Source organism: Dinoponera quadriceps, unplaced genomic scaffold (genome assembly GCF_001313825.1).
Source record: "Dinoponera quadriceps isolate SergipeBrazil2010 unplaced genomic scaffold, ASM131382v1 scaffold2157, whole genome shotgun sequence".
Classification (NCBI taxonomy): Eukaryota; Metazoa; Arthropoda; class Insecta; order Hymenoptera; family Formicidae; genus Dinoponera; species Dinoponera quadriceps.
In genome coordinates this window covers 149,725-175,149 of record NW_014556198.1, presented here as the reverse complement: position 1 = coordinate 175,149, position 25,425 = coordinate 149,725, and the positions used below count along the sequence as shown (strand labels likewise).

General features: G+C 43.3%; 2 protein-coding genes across 2 annotated transcripts; both read left to right on the top strand.

The window, feature by feature from the left end:
• The first annotated feature begins 130 nt into the window (after window positions 1–130).
• LOC106747169 (receptor-type tyrosine-protein phosphatase kappa) lies at window positions 131–15,936 on the top strand. The gene is made up of 12 exons (XM_014624511.1): window positions 131–249; window positions 6,279–6,366; window positions 6,895–6,971; window positions 7,955–8,089; window positions 8,410–8,550; window positions 11,909–12,069; window positions 12,156–12,291; window positions 13,668–13,917; window positions 14,007–14,083; window positions 14,487–14,726; window positions 15,281–15,625; window positions 15,832–15,936. The coding sequence occupies exons 1-12, from the start codon at window positions 148–150 to the stop codon at window positions 15,910–15,912; spliced, it is 1,833 nt and encodes a 610-aa protein (XP_014479997.1). The 5' UTR covers window positions 131–147; the 3' UTR covers window positions 15,913–15,936.
• LOC106747168 lies at window positions 15,929–24,205 on the top strand. Its single transcript, XM_014624510.1, has one exon. It carries the CDS (start codon window positions 16,111–16,113, stop codon window positions 18,715–18,717), a length of 2,607 nt encoding a protein of 868 aa, XP_014479996.1. The 5' UTR covers window positions 15,929–16,110; the 3' UTR covers window positions 18,718–24,205.
• The last annotated feature ends 1,220 nt before the right edge of the window (window positions 24,206–25,425 follow it).

Genomic DNA, 25,425 nt, shown 5'->3' with positions numbered 1-25,425 from the left:
GGGGGGGGGGGGGGGGGAGTCGAAAATTGCGGTGTACAGTTCTACTAATGATTTGCCAACAACGTTGTCGTTAGTGGTTAACATTTCCAGTAGTATCCGGTAATTTTTCTTTGTCTGTTCGCAGCCACGGAAGAATTGGGGAGCAGCATGAGCACCACCTTGCCGTCCGCGCCGACTGAGCTCTCGCAGTTCTCAAAGTTGTGCGAGCTACGCCGAAAATATCCGGTGCTGTACCGGGTGGAGTTTCAGGTGAGACCCAAGTAAATTCCATTTCCCGCCTATTCATCTAACTCTGTCTATCTCCCTCTCTCTTTCTCTTTGTCTCTTTCTCTCGTTCTCTCTCTCTCTCTCTCTCTCTCTCTCTCTTTCGTTTCAGTGGGCTCGACGGGCTCATTTTTTTTCGTATCGGCAATTTTTACGAGCGTTCTTTGTTTCAACATGTTATCGATCGTCAGTAATAAAAAATTAGTAATAATCCATTAAACCTTATAATTGGAAAATCGCTCGCGCGTGCGAGAGCGCTCAATCGCGCAATTGTGTTTATTGGGTCGAGTCATAAATAACTTGCGTTCCCTCTTTCTCTCTCTCTCTCTCTCTCTTTCTCGCTCTTTCTTCTTTTGTTTTCTTTGAAATCCATTTTCAAATGGAATATTTCACAATGGAGCCTAATCTGATATATACGTATTTACTCGTTATTAATATGATGGCTCATGTTTCCAGCCGACAGACGGCTTATCGGCTCTTTCCGCCAGTGTTCGGAAAAAATGAATATTTGCTATCTCCGTCCGACATATGTTATTTATGATACTTGACCCAATAAATGAGATCTCTTGGTGTGGCTGCAGATTGAAAAAGTGCCGCAATTTTCCGAGCGGCCGAGCACGCCGCAAATATTTTTTAATACTTCTGAAATGCCGAAGGAATACACCGATCAATATTGTTTTGCTAGGATGACGGAATAAGTCTATTTGCTTATATGTCGATAGATACACACATCGGAAATACGTGATATAGCCACTTCTATGTACGTACGTGGTGCACGTAGACATACTTGCGGATGTTACGGCGCGCTCGTGGATAGGCAGACAGCCAAGAGACAAAGCGACTCTCTCGGGAATAGATCGAGAAATCGCGACTCAGCATAATATCGGTTTCTCATTAGATGGCCGTTTCGAGACGCGAATCCTGCGGTGCGCGAAGATATGCTTTGCCCCGGCAATTCTTGCGAACACACCATCGCTCAACGAGATAGAGAGAGATTCAACGAGATAGTCCAACTGACGATCTGAGCATTACCGAAAATGTCGACGATTTTCTATCTCATGATAAGGCGACATTTACATTTTGACACATCCGAGCGTCCCGCGATAGTTTCGAGCTAACTGCGACCAAAGTTTTAATTTTACACTCAGATAATATTATTGAAGAGATCACAAACCAAAAACTATTTGCTCATCGGTAAATAAATATTCTTCCAAAAATAATAAGTTAAAAAAAATTCAAGACTTTTATCATAAAATAGTATTGACAAATAAATTACTTATCGCTGATTTGTTACTTTAATTTTTCGCAAGAAAATGGCTCAACAAAAACTTCAGCATAACGAGAAACTCAACAAGATTAATAGTACAACCGAATGCGCTTGCAAACAGAAAGTACCACTTCCGATGCAACTATGCACAGTAGAGGAAATTCATGTTCTGTCCGGTAGAGTTCAATATCACGTTCATTGCCAAGCTGAAAATTGGAATTTCGTGTGGTGGCCAAATTTTTTTTTTTTATTTAGTTTTTATTTTGCTCAAAATAAGTTAATATATTATTTATATACTTTTATTATTATATACATAGGATTTATGTACTCTACGCGATAACGCGTAATTAGCCGTTTGGTGAGAACTCGCATCACGCGATATCGCGTGATTGGCAATGAACGTGATATTTTCAGCTGAGAAACACAGGTGTGTCAGTTTACCATATCTATATATTTTTCGCGCTTTCCCTTGATCCGTTTACAATTGAAGTGAGAGAGATTTTATGCGCATAATTGAAACTATCGAAACTGAGCGCGTGCCTGTGTTACGTATTACCGTAAAGAACGCGAAATCTTTCCAGAGCACTTCCGTTCCACTGTGTCCGTTATTATGCAAGTGACATGCAGCGCGAGGGAAATAAAAGAGCTCCGCGCGGGTGATAAGACGCGATTGAATTCTTAACTGCAGCGTCTCAGAAAACGACATCCATCCGATCTGATCCTCGTTCTCCTCTCCGTAGGAGTCCAACGGAGGATCGTTTCCTATCCAGTATGCCCGGTATACCGAGAGAAACATAAAAGGTCGCGACCGATATTTACATATTTCACCCAGTGCTTTCCCGTCTCTCTCTGCCGAAGGGTGAAATCGATCCACGTCCTTTGTTCCGCGTAAAAGACATTTGTCCCCCGTGCGCGTGGAGCTCTTTGAAAAATGCCAGCCGCGCTGATGGGTCGGATTTAGACGGTCCCTCCCGGTGCTCTATGATTTTCATATTTTCATAAAACAAGACACGGTACACATGTGTAGTACGAGTCGAGCGGAAATGTCATTTCGATGAACTACGTAGTGCGACGTGCCGCTCTCGTACTCGTCTAATACGCTTATGCAAAACCGAAGCGCCGAGTAGTCGTCGCTTTTTCACGCCGACGATTCTCGCGCTGTTCGCTTAATTTATTCACGTCACTGTATTTACGATAACGTGGACTTTTAAGCGCGCAAGAAGCCCCAAAGCTCTCTCTCTCTCTCTCTCTTTCTCTCTCTGCATCCGCGCAAAAAATTCGACGGCGACTTCGTTAATGAATCCCGACGTTGTTGAACGTTGTTTCCGTTAAGCTATCGCGCCTCAAGCCTCTTAATCCCCCGAAATGTCTCGGGGAAGGCAACGGAGGAGCGCGTTGCGTCCTCCGCAGGATCTCCGTGAGAAAATGGCTGCCTCGGAGTCCGCCGAAAAATCCGCTCACGATACGCGATAAGCGCTTCCTAAACACGACGAGGGAGAGAGAACGAGAGAGAGAAAGAAAGAGAAAGAGAGAAAACGAGCAGCTTTTTCCGGACACATCCACCATCGACATGAGAAAGCTCTTAACCTTGCTCGTACAGTATGCACGACGGCGTCGGGCTTCAAGTGCAGTTTATACGCCGGCGGATTATCCAGGGGTATCCGATGTCCTCGCGGCACCGGCCCCTTCTAATGCCCGTAATCGCGGAGGATACTTACGAGAGAGAGAGAGAGAGGGAGGGAGATCGTCCCCTTTTTATACACGTTAGCCGTTTTCGGCGCTGCCGCGCCACGTCGGAGAATTCTCTCGCATCTCGTTGAACAGGGACGCCATTCTTTCCCGGCAATCGGGCACTCGATAGGAAAAATCTAGCGAACTGTCTACGGATAACGACGATGAAAAGGAATGGAGAGGGAAGGGGGGGGGGAGATGGGAAAGGCGACGAAAATAAAGGGAGCGAGAGAAGAACGGCGGCGGACGGTCGTGCTGTTGAATTTTAATCCGGCCCGTGCAGCGACGCGAAAATCATCCCGGCGTGATTTTTAAATTAAACTCGCCCGGTATTATCGGAAATGAAAGTACCCGATGTTCGACAAATACCGGCGAATAAAGCGTCATACGTATTCATGAGCGGCGCTGGCGGAATGTGAAAAACTTTCGGCCGGCAGTCGCGGTCCGCGAATTAATTAAATTTCGGCCGATCAGCGAGTCGCTAATGATAACTGTTATGACCTAACGCCTTTCTCTTTCCTGCGTGGGCAACATACAAAAATTGCCGAGGCGCGAATCGAAATTTTGACGCTACTTTGACTGCTCTCAACCTTAAAATGCTACATTATGGCCGGTACTCATAGTCAGATTTTATATTTAAGACAGTCTTAAGTTTATCTTCAAATGGTGTACGGCTTATTTCATTGGCTACAAAGCATGTGAAGATGAACTCAAGTCGTTCTTAAATATAGGATCCGACTATGAATATTGCCCTGTATATTTTATAACAAGAACGTCACTTCAGCTATAGCACACCTGAATCAATATCTTTTCATAACTTTTATAAAAATTAACATTTCTGGCGTTTCTTTTTTATTCTTATTTATCCAGCAATTTGATATTTGTAACTATAATCATATAAGTGGACAAATTATATTTAAAATAACCGTTAATTGCGTTATTAAAGCGTTATTATGTCCACAATAGTTACTTTACAATATTGCTATGCTATACACTATACAAATATTGCTACGACTATTTTGTGGGTTAAAACCAAGATACAGTTCAGGCCGAAAGTGGTTAGAGTTAATAGGATTTCTCTCAGTGTATGACTTTGAAACTATAATTGCTCTCGATATTTCGATTATTAAATTCATATAAGTATTCAAACCAAATTTTATATTTTAACACTATAGTGAAAACGGAAATTTCACATATCATGACTGTCAAAGAAGGAAAAAATTATATCATTAGAATTGTATCTGTTTGATTTCCTATTGAGCCTGTTATCTCAGCTTCTACTATATTGTAGAATCAAAGGTTAGGACCAACATTTCGACTCTAGAGGCGTTCGAACGATCGCCAGTCAGATAACATCTTCCGAAATACCCACGGAAACGAGCCCGCCTAATCGAGCCAAATAACGCGACACGTGCTCAGAACACAGTTGTCGCATAACTTTTCTCATTTGCCGAACCTCAGACGCTTACGGACCGTCAGTGCCAAAGCAAACTACGTGGAAACTTTCGCGTGCGCTTTTACGTACGTATGTATCGCGTAGCGTGTACGCTGCGCGAACGTCCGCGTGGCCGCTAACCGCGCCAAAAATACAATCTTCGCTCACGATACCGTCGATTAAAACGACACGAGACGTGTCGCGAGCGATCACGGAAAATCTGAGGGAATAAAAACTGTCAGGTTTATTTGTATACATTTAATCGCGGGAAAGCTCGCGTTTATCGATGAAACTTACCTCCGATACGATGATTGTGAAACTTTCCATCAGGTAGTAAAAGGTTTTTACCTCCCGGCAGCACTTATAAGCGGAGTTTTATCCTATATAATTAGCTGTCAGCTTTGGTCAGAAATAAGTCGTTAAGGTGCAAGGGAAATCCATATTTAAGAACTTCGATAATGCCGCATTCATCTGCCTGTAGAAGTTCTTTCTCTCTTCTCTTTTCTTTTTTCACTCTACATGGGTCTTTCCCAAGTCGAAATTTGGGCCCTATGTTAAACTTTTAATTCTACAGGGAGGTAAGATAACAAAATAGATTCAATTTCAATGATATAATTTATTCCTACTTTGACCCTGATTATGTCTTAAATTTCCGTTATCGTTCTATCATCAGAATAGATTGTTTAAGATAACATTAAAGTTAAATCTGCACTGAGAGAAAAATATTTGCTAATTTAACATGCATTATATCTTAACTACTAATTTATAATTATTATATAGTTTATTAATTTTATAGGCCATTAATTTTTAATTTATTTAACTTAATTAAAAGTAAAAATGAATTTACTCCACTTTGGTGGAATGGAATAAATTCATTTTTACTTTTAATTAAGTTAAATAAGTTAAAAATTAATGGCCTATAAAATGGACTTATAATTATAATCATAGATGGATTTATAATTATAATCATGGATGGATTTATAATTATAATCATTATAATAAAAGAATTATAGCAAGAAGAACTATTTGTTTAGCAACTAGAATGATATTATTCTTACATGCATATTGCTACTATTATTTTCGTGGTTGAAACTATAAGAAGAGTATAGTTGAAGCCGAAAATAACTATAATTTCTCGTAGTGAGTAGAATTAAAAATTCAAGAAAAAAAGTTAATAAATGTCGTGAAAGTAGTTTTTATTAGTTTATAGGTCATCTAAGTAGGCGCAGGCTATCCTTAAGAGCGTCGAATAGCATAAAAATTTGGACTCCGGTCGATTCGTCGCGGTTGGTTCACGTTCCCGGCGATCCGATGATCCAGCGCTGCGAATATCGACGCTAAGAATATCGATGATCAATAACAGTCTAATGACGTAGTGTCCGCAATTAACTCTTTCAGTTACGGGCATTAATTATAGTCGTCAGATGTGCAATATGGATGATCACAGCCGGCGTGAAACGTAATCATTCGTATTCGTGATAATCAATCGGGTCATCGGATTTCTTTGCACTCCGTTACGCTGATCTCAGACTCCTCGTGTAGCGATTTCGATCTCTCATGGTTCTCTCTCTTGTGTTGCAGACGGCGACGAAGGTGGAGACGCATTCGTGTCGACACGCTATGAAGCCCGCGAACAAGGAAAAGAACCAGAATCAAAGGTGTATTCCATGTAGGTGGTCGATTGATGGAGCTTCTTATTACGTCACAGCGAAGCGTCCCCGTTTCTTCCGTCCGGAAGAGAATCGTACTGATTGCGGCACGCGCGATCAAATAAAACGCCACCGATTCGAAACGGTGAAGAGCCGTGTAACGAGTGCCTACCCCACCTGTTATTATCCGCAAACGAGTGCGCACAATTTTGAAATAGTCGTCGTCGTCGACAACGACGCTTCGGCATCGTTAATTAAAGATGCTTGTCGAGAAGAAGGGGAGGAAATGAAAAAATTCCACAACGTCGGGCGATAATTTCCAGCGTCGATAACTGAATGCGGATCGCGTTCGACGGCTCTCGAGTTTTCGTTAATTAAACTTTCTCGCGATGGTGGAAAGAAATCACGGTTACAAGACAAAGTTGCGATTGCAAGCGGTCCGCCGTTTTGTTAACGAGGATCTATTTCCGGTGCGCGGTACAGGCGCGCCAGATTCCATCATGGCCGTATACTAAACTGCGCTTCCCTCTCTGCTCTGCTTTTTCCAGATGACTATAATAGAGTAGTGCTGGATACGATAGAAGGCGAGCCCGATTCCGATTACGTTAATGCCTCCTACGTAGATGTGAGTATACATCATCGAGCGGCCGACGAGAGAAACAAGTATCGCGCCCGCGAGTAAGACGCACGAGGAGGCCTTTGGTAAAAGAAGCGTATTTCTAACCCAAGTCGAAATTTTGGTCCTATATGAAACTTTTAATTCTATAAGATGGCAGAAACTAAAATAGCAAAAGAGGTTCTAACGATGTGACTCCTATTTTGATCATGATGATATCTTAAATTTCCATTTTCGCTGCTTCAGAGCCGAAATAGATTGTTTAAAAAAATCTTGTTGGCACAATAAATTATTAGTTACTATAAAGACAGCAAAAAGATTTGTTACACGAAAAGAATAATTTCGCTGTTGTAGCAAAACGTTGCAGCAGCGACAAATTTTATAGTTGGCATAACTAAATTATATTGAGCCGTCTATATCTATCTAATAAATAGGAATTAATACTCTTAACAAATCTTTCCGCTGTCCCTATAGTAACCAACAATTTGCTGTGACAATGTCAAAATATTAAAATTAAACCTATAGAATTAGAGATTTAAGAGAGAAGTGAATAAGTGCAGTATCGTAAAAATTTTTACTAGTCTATGGGCCATCTACACAGCAAAAAACTAATATCAATTAAAGACTTATATTCTCATATATGGAGTGTCCCGAAACCTACATATCGGGTATAATACCACTTTTTCCTCTACTAATTTTTTTCTGTATATGTAGTATCCTCAGGAGTGTAGCTTCAAAATCCCGACTCGGGAGATCGCGTGCCGCGAGCCGATTCGATATAATGCAATTGTGGACGGGGCGAATTTGCATGATCTAGAAAAGCCAGAATCGGTAACGCGATTCTGCGCGCCCCGTCGACCGCTGAGGTCTGAATTCGCGTCTCTCGTGCGTCGATCGCAAGCTGCTTATGCCATTCGCATGGTAGACTTAGGCGAATATTAATGGCGCGGCGGGGCGTACAATTACAGGTCGATATCAATATTGCGTTTCAGAGTATATTGAAGCCGAACGCTTACATCGTCACTCAGGGACCTATGGAGAACACGGTGACGGAATTCTGGCGGATGGTCTGGCAAGAGCAGGCTTCCTGCATCGTTATGCTCACGAAAACCTTCGATTTTATCAGGGTAAAAAGAGCCTTCTCGCGCGACGGAGACTTCTTGAGCGCAGAAAAAAATAAACAAATAAAGCGCGAAAGAGATGAGAAATACGACGGGGAAGTGGGATATAGTCGGCTAAAGTTACAGTACCGTACGAAAAGCGGGTCTTTACCGCTCGCGCGCGCGATGACGTTGACCGCGAGTCTTAGCGTCAGCTTTAAGCTTAAGGTCCGCTGTATAAATACTTGATTTACGTCGTTCCACCGCTTTTCAACTGCGACTCACACTCACTCGCTCACTCACTCACTTACTCTCTCTCTCTCCTTCTCTTTCTTACTCTTGCGCAGGTGATGTGTGTGCAGTACTGGCCGGCGAGTAAAGACAAAGACGAGGAGTACGGCGGGATCGGCGTTTCCGTTTTAAAAGAGGAGGAGCTCGCCAATTTTCACATAAGGACGATAAAGCTCTACAAGAAGAACGAGAACGACGTGAGTGTGTTTTCATCGTTGGCGGGGCGTGAATTATTTCGTTCTTTTTCTTTTTTTCTCCCTCTCTCTTTCTCTCTCTCTCTCTCTCTCTCTCTTCTCCCTTTTGCATCGTTGTTGTACGCGACGTAATTCCTTTTTACGCCTTACGCGATTTCCGAGTTCAAATGAGAAATATCCGGGATAAAAGTAGAACGTATGTCTCTTTTTCGCCTCTTGTCTCTTTTTTTCCCCTCTCTATTTCGAACAAACCTGTTTTCGGATTAATAACTCTCGACGCACGTAGCGACGTGGTAACGCGCGCCGAGCAAATACGCAAATAAATTCAATATTTGCGAGGAAGGTGGAAATATGCGTCACTATTTCGTGCCGATCGATCGGTACGCAGCGGCACGTTCGCAACTCCAATCGTGCGAGCCCGCGGGAAAAAAGAATTTCGCATCTGTCACCGTTAACGCGCACAATGCTAATCCGCCGCGAGGGGTATCGGTCCGAATATACCGGCGGAATACATTTCTTCAGGCTTGAATAAATAAATCACAACGGCTCGAACGCGCTCGCGTCTCGACGAAGATCATCCCGGATAATTTCGGGCGGTCCTTAGGAATTTACCTTCTTTTCGGCCGGAAAATTTTTGTTAGCGCGAAACGCTCACGCCAAGTAGGGTAGAGAGAGAGAGAGAGACGACAACTCGATAATGCAGTAGGTAACTGGCGACGAACTCGCGCGAACTCGAAACTTGTACCCGGCCGTGCCGAAGTAGCGAGATCTCGAGGCGTTGCTAGGAAGGGACGGAGAGCGATCGCGAGGCGGAAAATGATCCGGCGAACTTGGTGAAAAAGTTGGCGAAATTAACTCCGTACAGGCGGCTCGTATCAGTCATTTTGAGCGTCGCCCGAATGCGAAACGACACGTTAGCGACAGCGCTGAACTGCGTTATGAACCAGTCGTTCTGTAATAAGTAGTTCGCGCGCTCGAGGAGCCATTACGCGGAACGGCTAATTAAATTGCACTTTTATCTACGAGAACGAAGAACGACAATTGCGGGGAGTCCCTAAAGCTCCTCCGAGCCGCTTCGGATCTGATTCCACCGCCGGCATCATTACTTTAGCCCTCCTGTCGTTGAACCATTTTTTTTTCCGTTATCTCTGGAGACTCCTCGCGGACTTTAAAACTGCTTCCCCACGTTACCGTCTCTCTCTTTCTCTCCGACTGTGTCTGTAATCTTTGACTTTATATTCTTCTTAAGCTGCTCGCCGCGTCGTGCCAAGAAGAGGTCGTTATTCCTCCGACTTGCATTCAGTATTATTCCGCGACGAAAGATCTCAATTATATACGCGTACGTGTAAAAGAGAGAGACACACGAGCGTTAGTTGAGAAAATGAGGAAAATTTTGTGATTTTCGTTCACGTCCGATCATATCCTCGAATATATATTTCTTTTCAATTGAAATAAATTAAATGAAAAGGCTTTATAGGTATTCAATTTTAAGGTAGTTGGTCCGTGACAATACTATTAGAAAGGTAATGGTTAATGCAACATGAAGAAGCTCGACAAATCTGTATTAAATGTGATTAACATGTGATTTACGATTTATGATATTTATGATATACAACTTTGGCATTATTGCAGAAAAATATCAAACAAACTTACCATAATATTTAAAAACTCATAGAGGAATAATTATTTTTCGCGCTTTGACATATAATACTTTTGACCGGGATTATCCGTATTAGGTATATGTTGTGAATATATGTGAATATATGTACCGATTAAAGCTATTAATCTTCGATAATTTTGAAGCTTTGAAGCTTCGAAGGAAATTCGAACTTTCGAATTTTGGTAAGGCGGAGCTTCGTCGAAAGTTCGTTTTCAAAGGCCGTAATATTCGAAGTTCCGAAGCTTCGAAGAGTAAAATCTTGCAAACGCTAATATCTACATATATTTTACTCAAGGAATATTGAGAAAGGTTGTAAATGAACTTGTGTAAATGAATGGATATACCAGACATTATATAGTTTAAAAGTCTTACAATTCCAATGTTTTGAAGCTTCGATATATTCGAATGTTAAAACCTTCGGAAGAAAACACTAACCTTAATATAGATGCATGATATAAAAAAACATGTGTAACATTGCGCATAATGGCGGCTAATTAATCGACTAGCTAATCAAATATTTGTCCAGAATTGCGACATGACATTGAAATTTAGACTGCGTCCCGATATTCATTGCCAATACTAAAAATCCATAATATGTATAACATGAACTAATATTTATCTATATGACTCAATTGTGCTTTTATCACACATATAGAATTACCACACATGTGCATTATGGCTAACGTAACTTAATTAACCTGTGTCACCTGTCATATATAGAAGGAGCCAAGTTCTCTTCTTGCATTTTGGAGGAATTTCTGATTGGTCAAAATGGATTAACGACTGCGCATCCTTGGATTTGTTACAATGTCTAATCTTTTTACATCACGGATAGACACACACGAATGTACATTATTAGAGGAATAATCGTGACTTCGGATTTTTAAATATTTTTCGCATTTTACGCAGAACCGACTACCTTAATAGAAGTGAGAATGGCCAGTAAGAACCAATGCGCGAAAGTTGTAATGCCACAATAATAATTTTCTCAATTATCCGTCAGTCCCTGTCGAACCGAAATCGTGCTGATCGCAAGGACGCAAACGTCCGTTTATTCGCGGCATATCGTCGCTAACGACGGTGACTTGTAGCCAGACGAAACAGATATCGTCACTGGGACGTTAACACGTGACACCTCGTTAAGATCCGTCGCTTCTCTCACGCTCAGCACTTTTCCGCGTAAAACTATTAACGGCTCACGTATTGGCGCGCGACTCCGGCGAATCGTACGGCAAACGCAACGGAATAATTACTCTTGAGATTTACCGGTCGGGTGAAATTTAATATAGAAGGGGGAGAGCCCCGTAACTCCATTCCGGGAATAGCAAAGTACGAGCGCCTCTCGCGCTCCGGCCCAGCCCAAGATGCGACTGCAATTGTCGAGCTTAACGCGGCATTGTTGCGATAACAATACGTTAGGAGAGAGAGAGGAACTACTCGCCCCCTCGCGGAAAGTAATCTGCCATGGCGAGGTAACTCGCCCCGAGCGAGCGAGCACAAAGACGCCTTCGTTAATTTGTTAAGCGGTGATTTTCCGCGTTTCCGCGCCGATCGCGAATTTAGAGAACGAATGAACGCTCATTCGCTTGTTTTAAACGGAGGAGAATAGAATTGCGCGGAAATAAGATAGAAAGAGGGAAGGAAGGGAAAACGATCGTTGTCGTTGAGAATAATCGCTGCAACTTTCGTGAATGCTTTCAGGAGGTTACGGAGGAAAGGACGTTGCTGCAATTTCATTACACGGAGTGGCACTCGCACACGTGCCCGTTCGGGAACGCGGTGCTGGAATTTAGACGTCGTGTGCGAGCGGTCGTAGGATCGACGATAACAAACGAATCCGGGCCTATGGTCGTCCACTGCAAGTAAGGAGACTTTGTTCGATATGTAAGGAGCGAACGGCGCTCTCGCGCAAGTCGGGTAATAACTTGCTTATTTGTGTGACACAAAGCGACGGAGGCGGACGATCGGGGGTATATTTAGCGATCGACGCGAACATGGAGCTGGCCGAAGAAGAGGACGCATTCGACGTGTTCGGTTACTTGAAGAAGCTGAGGCAGAGCAGACGAGGACTCATCGAGAACTTGGTACAATCGTCAATTGAACGGCACAAAATCTCGACGTCTGTCCGGAAAATCTTCAAATCTCAACTACACAGTAAAATTTTTGTGTTGAAAAGCGATCCACCGAAATTCTATGTTATCTTAACATGGGGAATGTGTTAAAAACACTGTGGAACTTTTTTGCCTATTTGAGAGGATCTCACAATTATTGCCAACACGAAAAGCAAAAGCGCACGCTACTTTCAATTGTTTTCGGAAGTGTCCCACAGTGCGGTGTCCCCATTTCCTTCACACAAATATAATGTTAAATTTTTAACACATTCCCCGTATAAAAGTAACACAGAATATCAGTGGATCGTTTTTAAAACAAAGTTTTTTACTGTGTGTGATAGAAATTACATATTCGACAATAATTATCTAATTTATGAATCGCTAAATAGTGATTCATGAATTAAATAATTATTATCGAGTATAATTTCCATTATTAATTTCCATTTCTACCTTTGTGTTAATAGTGTTTGTTTATTAATAACCTGTTTCTGTTTGATGGACGAATAAAAATTTTCAGTAAGTAGACATAAACAAATCGAGGACAATCATATCTCGCTTAAAAATTAAATAAAACGCTGATAGAAATACTGATGTTAAAATGTGCCTATTTTTTCTGGTTACACCGGTAACCTTTTGCAGAGTAGACAAAAATAACTTTTTATGGACAAATGTGGAATAAACGAATGGCGCATGAATTTGAAAAAAAAAATCGCTTTTCGAGATACTAATTTCACAGACCTCTCTCTCATTTGTCGCAGAAATACACAATAATAATTATCTAATTTTTAAATCGCTAATAGCAAGTCATGACTTAGATTATTATTAAATGCAATTCCCATCGTTATCTCCCATTCTACCTATTCGTCTTAATAGTGTTTGTTTGTTACTAATTCGTTTTTGCTTGATGGACAAATGAAAATGTTCAATCGAGAAACATGGACAAATCGAGAACAATCGCATCCTGCTTGAAAATTAAATGAAAACGTTCGCAGGAGTGCAGATGTCAAAAAATGTGTCCAATTTTTTTATCTGGTTATAACTCTTTTTGCGGGATGGACAAAAATAATTCTTTATGAACAAATGTGGATAGACGAGTGCCATATGAATTTGAAAAAAAAAATCGCTTTTCGGAGTACTAACTTCAACAGACCTCTCATTTGTCATACACTTTGACACATACAATAATAACTAATTTTTAAATCGCTAATTCGCAAGAATCATGAATTAAATGACTATTATCGAATGCAATTTCCATCGCTAATTCCCTATTCGTCTCGGCAGTTGGCTCGTAATTGTCGCACTCGCAGCGTCGGAGACCTCTAATCTTAACACGCTCATTTGTCATGCAGGAACAGTACAAATTCATATACGACACGCTGGAAGAATACGTGGTATGCGGCACGTCGTGGTTCCCCGTGGCGGAACTGTCGCAACGGTTGAAGCAGAAGAGCATAAAGAACTCGATAACTAAGATGAACGAGTATCAACGGGAGTACCAGCAGATCTGCAAACAGACCCCGCGCTTCACGATCGGCGATTGCGCCGGTGGACACCGGGCCGACAACAGGGAGAAGAACAGAGACGTCCTGGTGGTTCCACGTGAGTTCGAATTCAAAGAACGCGTCGTGCTGCCGCGACAAACAGCCGTTTTTCGCGCGCACAAATCGATTTCCCGTCTTTTGTTACAGCGGACAACTTTCGGCCGTACCTCACCAGCTTTCAGGGGAACAGTTTCACGGATTACATAAACGCTGTCTTTGTCGACGTAAGCCAGTAAAATAAATCACCCATTCTTAACTCATTTATCTTTGGCACACGAGCGAGCCGACTGCCTTCTCTCTCTCTCTCTCTCTCTCTAATTAACGCGAAACTTTTAACTTTTTAAATTTTATAAAGCGCGCCGCCACTGTCATCCGCGATAATTAAAACAGAAATTATTCGTTCGAACCGGCTATTATTATGTAACCTTTTCAAAGCCGACTGCACGCGTGGTCGGTTCGATATTCGATATCGTGAATAATTAACGATAATTCCGGCTCGAAAACCGATAAACACCGCGCGAACTCCCTTGCGCGCGGGAATCGATACGTTGTATAGTCCGCGATCTATTTGCCGATCGTTGCCAAGTTCTTCCCGGAAATATTCATGCGCTTGGAAATGCTGCGCAGGGATACACGAAACCGAGGGAATATATCGTGACGGAATGGCCTCTTCGACACACGAGCGGTGAATTTTGGTCCTTGGTTTACGACTATGAGTGCGCCGCGGTAGTGGTGCTGTGCGTGCCACCTCAGGGCTCGACAAATTTCCCCAGTTTCTGGCCGGAGGGAAGGCACTCGAAGAAATACGGCCCGGTGTTCACGATCGACCACATCAGCCACAATCATTACACCAACATAAAAACCTGGGTGAGTCCCTAGGAATCTCGGTTTCTCGACGTCAAGCGGCTTTGCGTACAAAGTTTCGCAGAGATTCGCCAAAAGTCCGCGTACGCGTCGCGAGAAATATCCGAATAGAAATGTTTATTCTAGTCGAAAGCTAATAGCCGGCTAGTACAGGCTAGATTAAATTTTCTAGCTCGTTACTGACTGATTGTTCATTAAAATCGACTGAATCGATTTTTTGTGATTTAGCTGTCGTTTAGCCATTACGTGTGAAATATGACAGAATAGATAGTGCTGTTTATTCTAAAATAGAGGGTATTTCAGGACTCGTGATAGTGATAAATTTCACGAAAAGAATGAATTTTCGTCAATTTCTTTCAGTTAACATCAGCCAATTTATTCATCCAGCTATTTATCCAGTCATTATATTACTGGCTAATAACGACGTTGAACGCAAATTTACTACCTCATGACTAGGCACTCGCGAGGTTCGATTTCCGCTAGAATATTGCCCTGGTAGAAAAGTGCCTTAGTATTGCCTTGGATTTTTTCTGAACTCGCGAATCGTGTCTTTTCAGGTCTTCAGGATAAACAAAAAGATCGTCTCGTTGACTGAACTAATGGCGGGAGTAAAGGCGCCGCCGAAGACCGTGCAACTGTTCCAATTGACCTGTTGGCCAATGGGCCACAAAGTGCCCACCTCCACCAACAGTTTAGTCGAGCTCATGAATATGGTGGAGAGATGGAGACAACGAACGGACTACGGACCGGTGGCGGTTGTATCGCCCGATGGCAGAAGTCGTTGCGGAGTCTATTGTGCAGCCAACGCGTGCATAGAACAGGTCATTCAACACGGCGAGGTTGACATTTTTCAGGCTGTCAAGACCGTACGCCGGCACAGGCCCCAGCTTGTGGAAAACATGGTACGTTTCGGCATGCAATTAAACCGCAACGAAGTTATCATTGAAATTGCCAAAAACTGCCTTTCTTTCTTTCTCCCTTCTGAAGTATTTCAATTCAAATGAACAAGATGACGTCAAATGACGTCTTAGAAACGTTATCATTCGATGCCGCTTTGTTAACCGAGGAGGCATCGCGACATAACATTTCCAATATTTCTCCTGTTCAGACGGAGTACAAATATTGTTACGACCTAGTCCTGCACTACGTGCTGCATTACTTGAACAAAGACATGAACGAGAAGAAGTGAGAAAACGAGTTGAGGGACGAGCTGTGGTTCATCGAATTCGGCCGCGGGGCGGCGCTGCCGTTGACCCCGGAAGAGGCACCGGCGGACGGAGAACCGGTAGTGCCTTGCGCCCAGGGTCGCGTCGTTGTGGAAACCGCGAGACCGGCACCGCCGCACTTTGCTACCTGTTCCGGTTATCGCCGGCCGCTTCTCAGCCGCATGCCCAACAATGCGTCGGTTTGCGCGGACGGGACGAGCAGCGGCGTGACGACGGACCAGCAGGAGCAGCAGCAACAAACCCTTCCTGGCGGCAGGAGCGTCGGTACGCCGCAGAGTCCTGCCACGAGGCCAGAGGATCTCGGCGTGACGCCCTGGTTCCTGGAGGAATATCCGACGGACACGTCGCCGGGGCCGATGGGCGATCGGAGCTCGTACCCCTTGAGGCTGAACGGCTCGACGAGGAACAGCAGCATCGATACTGAGTTCTCGAAGGCGCCGCCGCCGCCCCCGCTGCCTCGGAAGGCTTATATGGACCTGAGGGATGCGATGGCGCTGTTGGATGAGACCTGTCCAAACGTAGAACCCAGCCCGTCTCTCACCCCGCGGACGCCCAGGACACCTCTCACGCCGTATTCGCGCAATAAGAGGGCCCGCTCCAAGAGCAGCGATAACTCGTCCAACTACAGCAACGATCGGCTGAGCGACCGCTCCCTTGAGATCTCCAAGGAGAAGGAGAAGAAGAGGCCGTTCCTGAGGAAGATCGGGATCTCGAAGACGGAGGACCGGCCGTTCCTGGCGAAGTTGGCACCACGGATCAAGGGCAAGCCCTATCTGGAGAAGATCGGACCCAGCAAGGCCGTTGAGAGGCCGTTCCTGGACAAGATCGGCTCGTCCAAAACCTTGGACAAATTCATCTTCGACGTTCCACGCATCGAGCGCAGCGACGTCAAGAATGACGAGATGGCGAACAACGTTGGGCACGAGGAGGTACAATCTCCGCGGCAAACGTGGGCGACGTGCGAAAGAAGGCGGTCGGGCAAGGAATTCCTGCTGAAGATGTACTCTTTCGAGACGGAGGATCTGGAGTCCACGACGAAAGAGCCGTTGCGCGGCTCGTCTCTGGACGACGTGCTGGACTCCGGGCCGAGCTCCTTGCCAACGGAGAAGCGGCCGGAACAACCGGCCGCGTTGCTCAAGTGCCGAGTGACCACCAGCGAGGAAATCATCTCCTCCACGTGTCTGGACTCGCCCGTCGACAACTCGCCTCGCAGGGCGAAGAAGGAATCTACCACGCCGATTCGCCGCAGGATCCTTCGGAGTTGCCGTGGCGACGCCGGCGACAGTACGCCGAACTCGCCCACCAAGAGGCCGATCTCGAGCGTCTCGCCCGACCGCGAGTCAAGGAGCGGCACCACCGAGAGAGAATCGTTCTCCCCGACGAAAAGCAGGAAGCTGATCGTCGAGAATACCGGAAGGTCGATTAACCAGTTCGAAAGGCGAGGCATCTCTTCGGACAATCTGTTGGCGAAGGACGCCCTCTCATTCGTCACTGCCGCACGGATTATAACCGACGACATCGGGAGAACGCGGGAGATCTCATCGGAGGACTCGTTGGCGACTCGCCGTGGCGTTGAAGAATATTCGCGGGAGACCTTCAAGCAGCTGCAGGACAAGTTCAAGCTGCAGGAGATACCTACGGAGAGCTACGCTGCGTTCAAACGACGCACACGGGCCGCTCAGGGCGCGTTGAGTTACCATGAGAGGCTGAAGATGAGTCTCTTGCCGGGGGGACTCGAGCTGGACTCGAAGAACGAGGCGGCCGAAGTAAAGCGAGATCAAGAGGTTAGGTCGGTCCTGAGGAAACAAGAGAGAATCGACCAGCCGAATGATCAAGAGGCGGACACGAACGCGTCCCTCAGACGGCCGAAGAGGCGGATCTTCCACGAGCCGTCGCAGGAGACCATGGACCTGCTGACGGAGCTGCGCAAAGTGAAGAGTCTGCTGAAGACCCCTTCCTGGGAGAAGATCGATTTGGACCTCGATCAGAAACCAGCGCGGATGCCGAAGCGTATCCTACTGACGGACAAAGAGTTCTGTCTGTCGGTGGAGCGCGAGAACAGCGTGCGCCGTCCGTCGAGAATGATCAACTCGCTGGAGACTACAGAGGAGGGTAAGGTCGCGTCGAATCATAAAGGAGGCCAACCGTGCGAGACCAAAACAGCCAGCGAGCACAAGCCACCCGGACTGGCTTTGTTCGAGAAGAGATGCCTGTCGTTGGATTATGCCGATGAAGAGAAACCCCACAAGCCGGAGACCAGAGCAATCTCATTGGCATCCACGAGGAATCTGCCGTCCGAAGCCGACGACTACCCCGATCTGGCGCTAATCTGCGATTGCAAGAGTTGCTCTTCGGACGTCTTCAACTCTCCGTCCGAGGAGACGAAACAGGAGGACACACCGAAGGAGCGAGAGCTGCTGCAGGAAGAGCTGCCGGAGGAAGGGCCGCCGGAGGAAGAGCCGCCGGAGGACGAGCCGCTGGAGGAAGATCCGCCGAAGAGAAAGCCCAGTGAGAATCATTATGCCGAGGTGGACATCGCGATTCCCATCGATCAGAAAATCAACATCTCCAAGGGAGAGGACGTCCAGAGTCGGACCAGCGATCTCTACGAGATCATATCGCCGCGGTCGACGCCGTTCCGCGTTAAGAAGCGACTCGGCAAGATCTCCGTCGAGGAGACCGTCAAGCCGGAGAATTTCACTCTCGGTTCTAAGGTCGACTGCCGGTCGGTCGTTGCTCAGAAACGGACCAAGTGCTTCCCCTTATAACGCACGTCGATCTGCCCGTGGGCGAGATTCTCTCCGCGACGGTGTCGGGCCGCGTTCATGCCTGAAGAGAGCGGGTGCAGGTGTTGGTGCGCTTCGCGTTGAACTTTTTAGCAGAGGGAAAATCGACATAGGTATGGTAAACATACCCATGTTTCTCGGCTGTGAAATACTAAAAAAACTGAAATCCTGAACATGAATTTCGTCTGTTGTATGCAGTCGTTGCAGCTTAAGTGGCACTTTCTGTTTGCAAACGGTTGTGTTATTAGCGTCGTTTGAATTTTCGTTCTGCTGACATTTTTGGTGAGCTATTTTCTTGTGAAAATTAAAATAAGCCAGCCGTAAGTAATTTATTTGGTAATATTCTTTCTTGATTTTCCACTATCTCTCTATTCTCTGTCACAAGAAAATTTAAGGTTGGGTTATTCTATAAACTGACATACCTGCATTTATTAGTCTTTCAACGGACACATTTGAATTTTGTCGTAAAATATTATTTCACAAGATACAATTGAAATTACCGTTGACTGATTTACCTTGTTTTCCTTATTCTACGTTTATTTAAGATAGTCGAGAAAAATCAGGAAATCTCTTTTCACATAATAAAAATATGTAAAATTAGTGATAACATGCAAGAAAATATAATAAATGTACAAAATAATGTAATTTTAGTGATTTTATTTTATTTCGTTGATAATTTCCTATAAATATTATGTCGGTATGTCGGTTTTAGAGCCTAGTTTCTAGAAACGCCAATCTTTAGTTATTTGCAAGAAAATATGTAATCATTTTCATAAGGCTATATATATTTTGGTAGAAAAATGTTGCTGAGGTATGCACATAAATTATAATTTTATATTTTCAACGGGACTTTAGAACCCAAGAACAAAATGATACGTCAGTTTTGGTGCTTTTCTTCTACTGTGTTCACGTACAAATAGCTGAGCTCGTGGTTGCTCGATTTGCACGTTTCTCAACGTCTCATTTGAGCACAAAATAAAGCCTCCGTATCCTTTTCAAATGGCTTCAAATAATGGAGATATATATCGAGAAAAAGATACATCGATAGAAGAGATAAAATATTCTAACAGCAAACATTCGTGAAAAAATTGTTGAAAACGAAACATGTATGACGAGTAGATACAGAAAGGGTTAAACCGACCGAGTGATTCGCGATAATAATTGCATCCTGCATCCGTCCTCTTCCGGCACGAGCGCGACACTCTCTTGAGTTGCTTCTGAGATCGAACGAATAAAGTTAGAAAAAGTGTCGCTGGTGAACTCGCGTTAGACAGATACTTTCCTTGACGTGGCGCTCGACTCGAAATGACGGCAAGGTGAACTCAATCGCTTTTAGTTATCGGTCAGTCGAAATTAATCGCGTACAGCGCGCAATACAGAATAGAACGGCTTGATTTAGTTCAACTTTGCTCAAGTGAGCGCAATAGTGGCATCTGTCAAGAATTACTTCCCTGGCTCTCAAATCTCTCGTCTCGTTTTGTTTTCATGAAGCTTTCAGCAATAAAGTGAATGTCTCAATCAGTGGAAAAGTAACCATTTCGTGATAATAAATTAATAAATTAATAATATACATATTAAGCTAAATACATCAAATTTATTTTACTCGAAAGTTTGGACATTTTTAATTGTACTATATTTCTTAAATTTATGTGACACATGTATTTTTTATTATTGACGAACATACGGACAGCTCTATTATTGACAGACAAAAATCATCATTCGAATATTATAAATTGATAGAAAATCATGAATGTCTCTATTATATTAACTTAAACATGACAGTTTATAGGCTGAAAACTCATATTTGCTAAATTCTTGCAATTTGCTAAATTCTGGATAAATAAATTATAATATTGATACTATCCTTTAACTTTATGGAATATTGGAGAACAAAGCGCTGAAAGGCAAAATTTGATACAACGGAGATACGTGCGTCGAAAAAATGCTATTATTTCGTTCTACTGTGCGATATAAAATAATCAGGCCGTCGCTGTATTCTCGAAGTCGAGACATTACCGCCACTCTATTGATTATTGCAGAGCGACGTCCCTTCGAAAGTATAATGCCAACGTCGACTAGGCGATTTTTTCCGGAAGACCGATGACGGACGGAGAGAACGCGATTCGGAAAAGCGGTATTCCTTGAGAAACGAAGTATGAAACAGCTGAACATGACTGTCCAGCTTAGAGCCTAGACCGAATCTTTTCGACAAGTTAGCCGGAACGTGCGAGAGAGCTCCTACGGAAATATTCTAAAGTGCACCCCCGACCATTTTATACTCGACATTTTCGAAGAAGGAGACAAGGCGGCCGGAAACGGCCGTCGGAAGCTGCGGATGGCGCGACAGACACTTTCGCCCGCTGGGCGACGCGCTGGAAGAACGAAGGATCTGGCGAAAATTCTTGAGTCGAGCAGTGCCTTGTTCGTGGATATATATTATTTAAACAAAGGGAGAACATAACAAAAAAACGTATAAAACGCGAAAAAGAAGTCCTCTAACGACGATTTAATTCCGACTGCGCGCCGGATTTTCTGAATGGGTCCACGGAGTTGCGCTCTCGTCGAACGACATCGTAACTCCTTCTCTCTCCTTCTCTATCTATCCATCTATCTCTCTTTTTCTCGCTTTTTTCGGAAAAAGAGAGCTTCGCGCGCTCGGATTGCGAGGGTAGGATAGATCGTGGTCCTTAGATAATTCTCGAACTTCCGCGGATTTCAGCCTCTCACGAATGCTATCTTGAACGAATCGTGCGTCGCGCCTACAATGCGACTAGCCCTCGACGAAAGCGGCGGGTCGTTTAACGAGGCCTGATCCGTCTGACGCGGTATTAAAGTGTCGAAAAGCAACTTTCGCGATCCCATAGGGTAGGATTCGACGAAGGAAGGCGACGAGCTCTCGCGAGAGTGCGACTCCCACGCAGATGCGTCCGCCTGCCAAGCCTGCTCTTTGTTCGGCACGGCGTACATTAACGTAAACGTTTTAACGCTGATAATGAAACTTATATAAATAAATACACAGATTAACACGCGCGTTCCTCTTATAATTTTCTAGATGTAGATAGGGTCGACAACGCACTAAAAATTTTGACTATACGGAAAGTACGTCTAAATGTAGATAGAGATATATACGTAAAATGTGTACCATCGTTATTGCGCCGAGATATTCGCGCGGCGCGCTGATGACGTATCGATTCAGATGCGTGGTTTCTCCATGTCATCCGTAGTTTCTTCGGTGATCTCACGAGATCTGTGTTTTCATGGATAATTGAATAATAATTATGCAGTTAAATAATTGCATCTCTTTTATGATTCGATATTTATGTGAGGCACCCTTAGTCGAAATTTTAGTCCTACATTAAGTCTAGTTTAATTTTACATTAAGTATTCAAAGATCTTCTATCGTGCTGTATTTATGCTACAAATGGAAAATTATTTCCGTTTTCTCCACTTGCAGACTTAATGTAGAACTAACATTTCGACTCGGGGCTATTCCTCGAACTATTCAAAATTAATTAAATCCTCGGAAACTATAAACGATAAAATTAAAACAGCTTCGTTTCCATTATTGAAAGAGTGATTATTATCAAAGATCGATTATTCTCTTTCTTTCTTGTGTTACGCTCACAATCAAAAAAACATATGTGGAAGAAGCGAAACGATCTGAATCGACGCTGCATACGCACGCACCAATCGCGCGTATTCGGCAAATATTAGAGATTCATGCGAATTGGTACACACACAACACACACACACATATTTATACATGCGTGCGCGCGTACACTCGACGGTAAGTATACGTACGCGTACCTAGCCAGCTGTAATTGTACGGATTCAATAGTTGGTGAGATGTGCCAAACGCAGAAATAAGATTTATTGTATGTTACAAAGTTACTTTTATATATACACTATATATATATACCTATCTGTGCGTCCGTGCGCAAAAATTATGCGTGTATGCGTATATATGCTCGGTAAACGTATGGATATGTACGCGCGCGCGCGCGTGTATGTGTGTGTGTGTGTGTTAATGTGCGTGCGTGAAAATGCATGAGTGCGTTTCGCTGTGAACATGTGCATATGCAGTGCACGTGCATTCGTTTGCCGTGGTAGATTTACACGCGTATGCGAATTAAATGTGTGCATTATAATATGGATAGGAATCTACATGTATTGCGTGCGTATAACGATCAGTATGCGTGTGTGTCTGCGTACATGAATGAGTGCGTGCGTGCGTGACGCGTCAGTAACACATGCGTCGAGGAAGATCACGATCCGTGCTCCTGCGTGTTTAGTCTAATTAATCCGAAGTATACAAGTCTATTAACAATCTTATCTTAATTTTATTTCTTAATTAAAGTTAAAGTTGTGTGTACACAAAAAAATTAGTCTTAAACCAAGGATAGATATATTCTTATATATAAGCAAGAATATTATAATTGTATAAAGAATATTATAATCTTCTTAGAAGATTTTCTGTCTTGATCTGATTGAACTTGTATTGATGCAAGTGTTATTTGCATTCAATTCAAGACTAAAAATCTTCCAAGAATATTATAATATTCTTACTTATGTGTGAAAATATCTATCACTGATTCAAGACTATTTCTTTTCTATATAATTATTGCGTTCTTCGCTCATCTTTCAAATCGATAGAGTCGCGCGATATCGTTTTATGATATAAAATATAAATTGTATGTAGAATGTAGTTATTTGATCACGTGTGCCCTCTTTTAATTTTTGCGATCATAATTATTTTTTGTTGCGAGCGAGCAGTGTAGTACAGAAAAATTGCTGCAATGCTCTCACATTCGTGATCTTCATATTTTTTGTTAGGTTTCCTCGTGGTAATTTATTACCAAGCTCAGGAGCAAAAAATTGTGCACTCCCATAATAATAATAATAGTTATTATTAATTATTATTATTGATATAATTATTAATAATTATTTGTTATTTATAATAATTATTATTATTATAGAAAAAAATAAGTATTCGATGTCGCGATTTGACTGCGTCGAATATAGTCAAGTCGTCCTGCGAGCTTGTGATCCTCCTCGGTCGTAGACCGCAACAGAATTATATAGTAGTATTTTCAGCTGGTGCGATCCATGATACATGGTGAGACAGGGTTCGCTTTATAATCGGAGAGCAAAACTCGTCCACTCGTTCTCGTTTTTAAACTTAATGAAAAATCCCGCCGTATATCGCGGCAGCTATCCGTCCACCCTTTCGGCTGTCCGTGCGAACGCGAAAGATGCACGTCGTCGTCACGTTCTCGCGCATGACAACACGCGATAAACGAGAAGGGAGAGAAACGTGATTTCTAATCTACTACTAATTAGCGTTCCGAAACACACGCGAAACTTTCGTTCTCGCGGGCGAGATTTAGACGTTTAGACGCGAACAAAACGTTCATTAGTTACCGTCGCGATCTTTAGTGAATTAGAAACATAATCGTCACACTTTCTAAGCNATATATATATATATATATATACATACATACTAATCGTTTGGACACGCGGACGTTTCACTGTTGGTTCGGAAATTAATGATTGACGATATATGAATATATATTCTATAAGTATATATATATATATATAAAACTTTGTTCCTATATATGTGTAAATCTGTTTTAGCGGAAGTGGGGAATGTTGTGTCGCTGAATATTATTGGGAATCCAAAAAGTCGAAGTATTATTTCAGTATTACTGATTTTAAAACATCGAGAGACGGAGCGTGAAAAATGATACGCACGGTTTCGGGCGAAGGGATAAAACGTACAACGGGGAGGAAGGGTGAAAGAGAGAGAGAAAGAAAGAGAGGAAGAGGGAATTAGTAATGTTTCAAAGCAATTTTAAACTCCACAGTTCGAGAGATCAATGCGCGTAATTTGACGTAGAATGTGGTCGCTGGATTATTGTCTCATTTTCACGCGAACGTCCGAGACCTGGGATATCAGATAGAATCGCGCTGCAAATCGGGTAATCGGTGGACCGATAGTAAAGTCTCTCAACTCGCTACTCTACACGATAGAAGTACAATTCTGTCCGCGCTCGACTTCCTACCACGCATCCTCGAATGACTCGACAAGCCCGAAGGATTCAATATGCTGGAGATAAGGCACGTCTTAGGTATAGGAAGACAGAAAAGGATGATACAACGGCGTTGTAATGTTAATTGATTTCTGTTTTCGCGTCACGTTGAACGTGTTACGCTACGATGCATATATATATATATATATATACGTATATATTATAAAAGAACACGTACATCTCTCGACACACACACACACACACACATACGCGCGTACACACACGACAGACACGATATGGAATGTATGGGTGTTTCTGTGTGAATGTACACGATATATAAGTATCTTTATATGTGACGCAGGCGTTTTATCGACGCTTGTGAATATGTCAATAAAATTCACGTTATAACGAACCGCGCGTTAGATCGCCATCGCGGTGATATGCGTCGCGATGCGATGTCAGGTCTGTTCTTTCACCAGCCGCGCCAAATCGCATTATCTGTATTTAAGATAGTTGTATCGTAGAGTGTCGGATTTTCATTTTGGCAATATTAAGGAGCCCCTACAAGTTTATTATTTATTGAAGAAAATACTTTCCTACAACTTTATTTAACTATCTAAGTTATAAGTGTTTATTTTGAGCGAAATTAGGAGAAATGTAC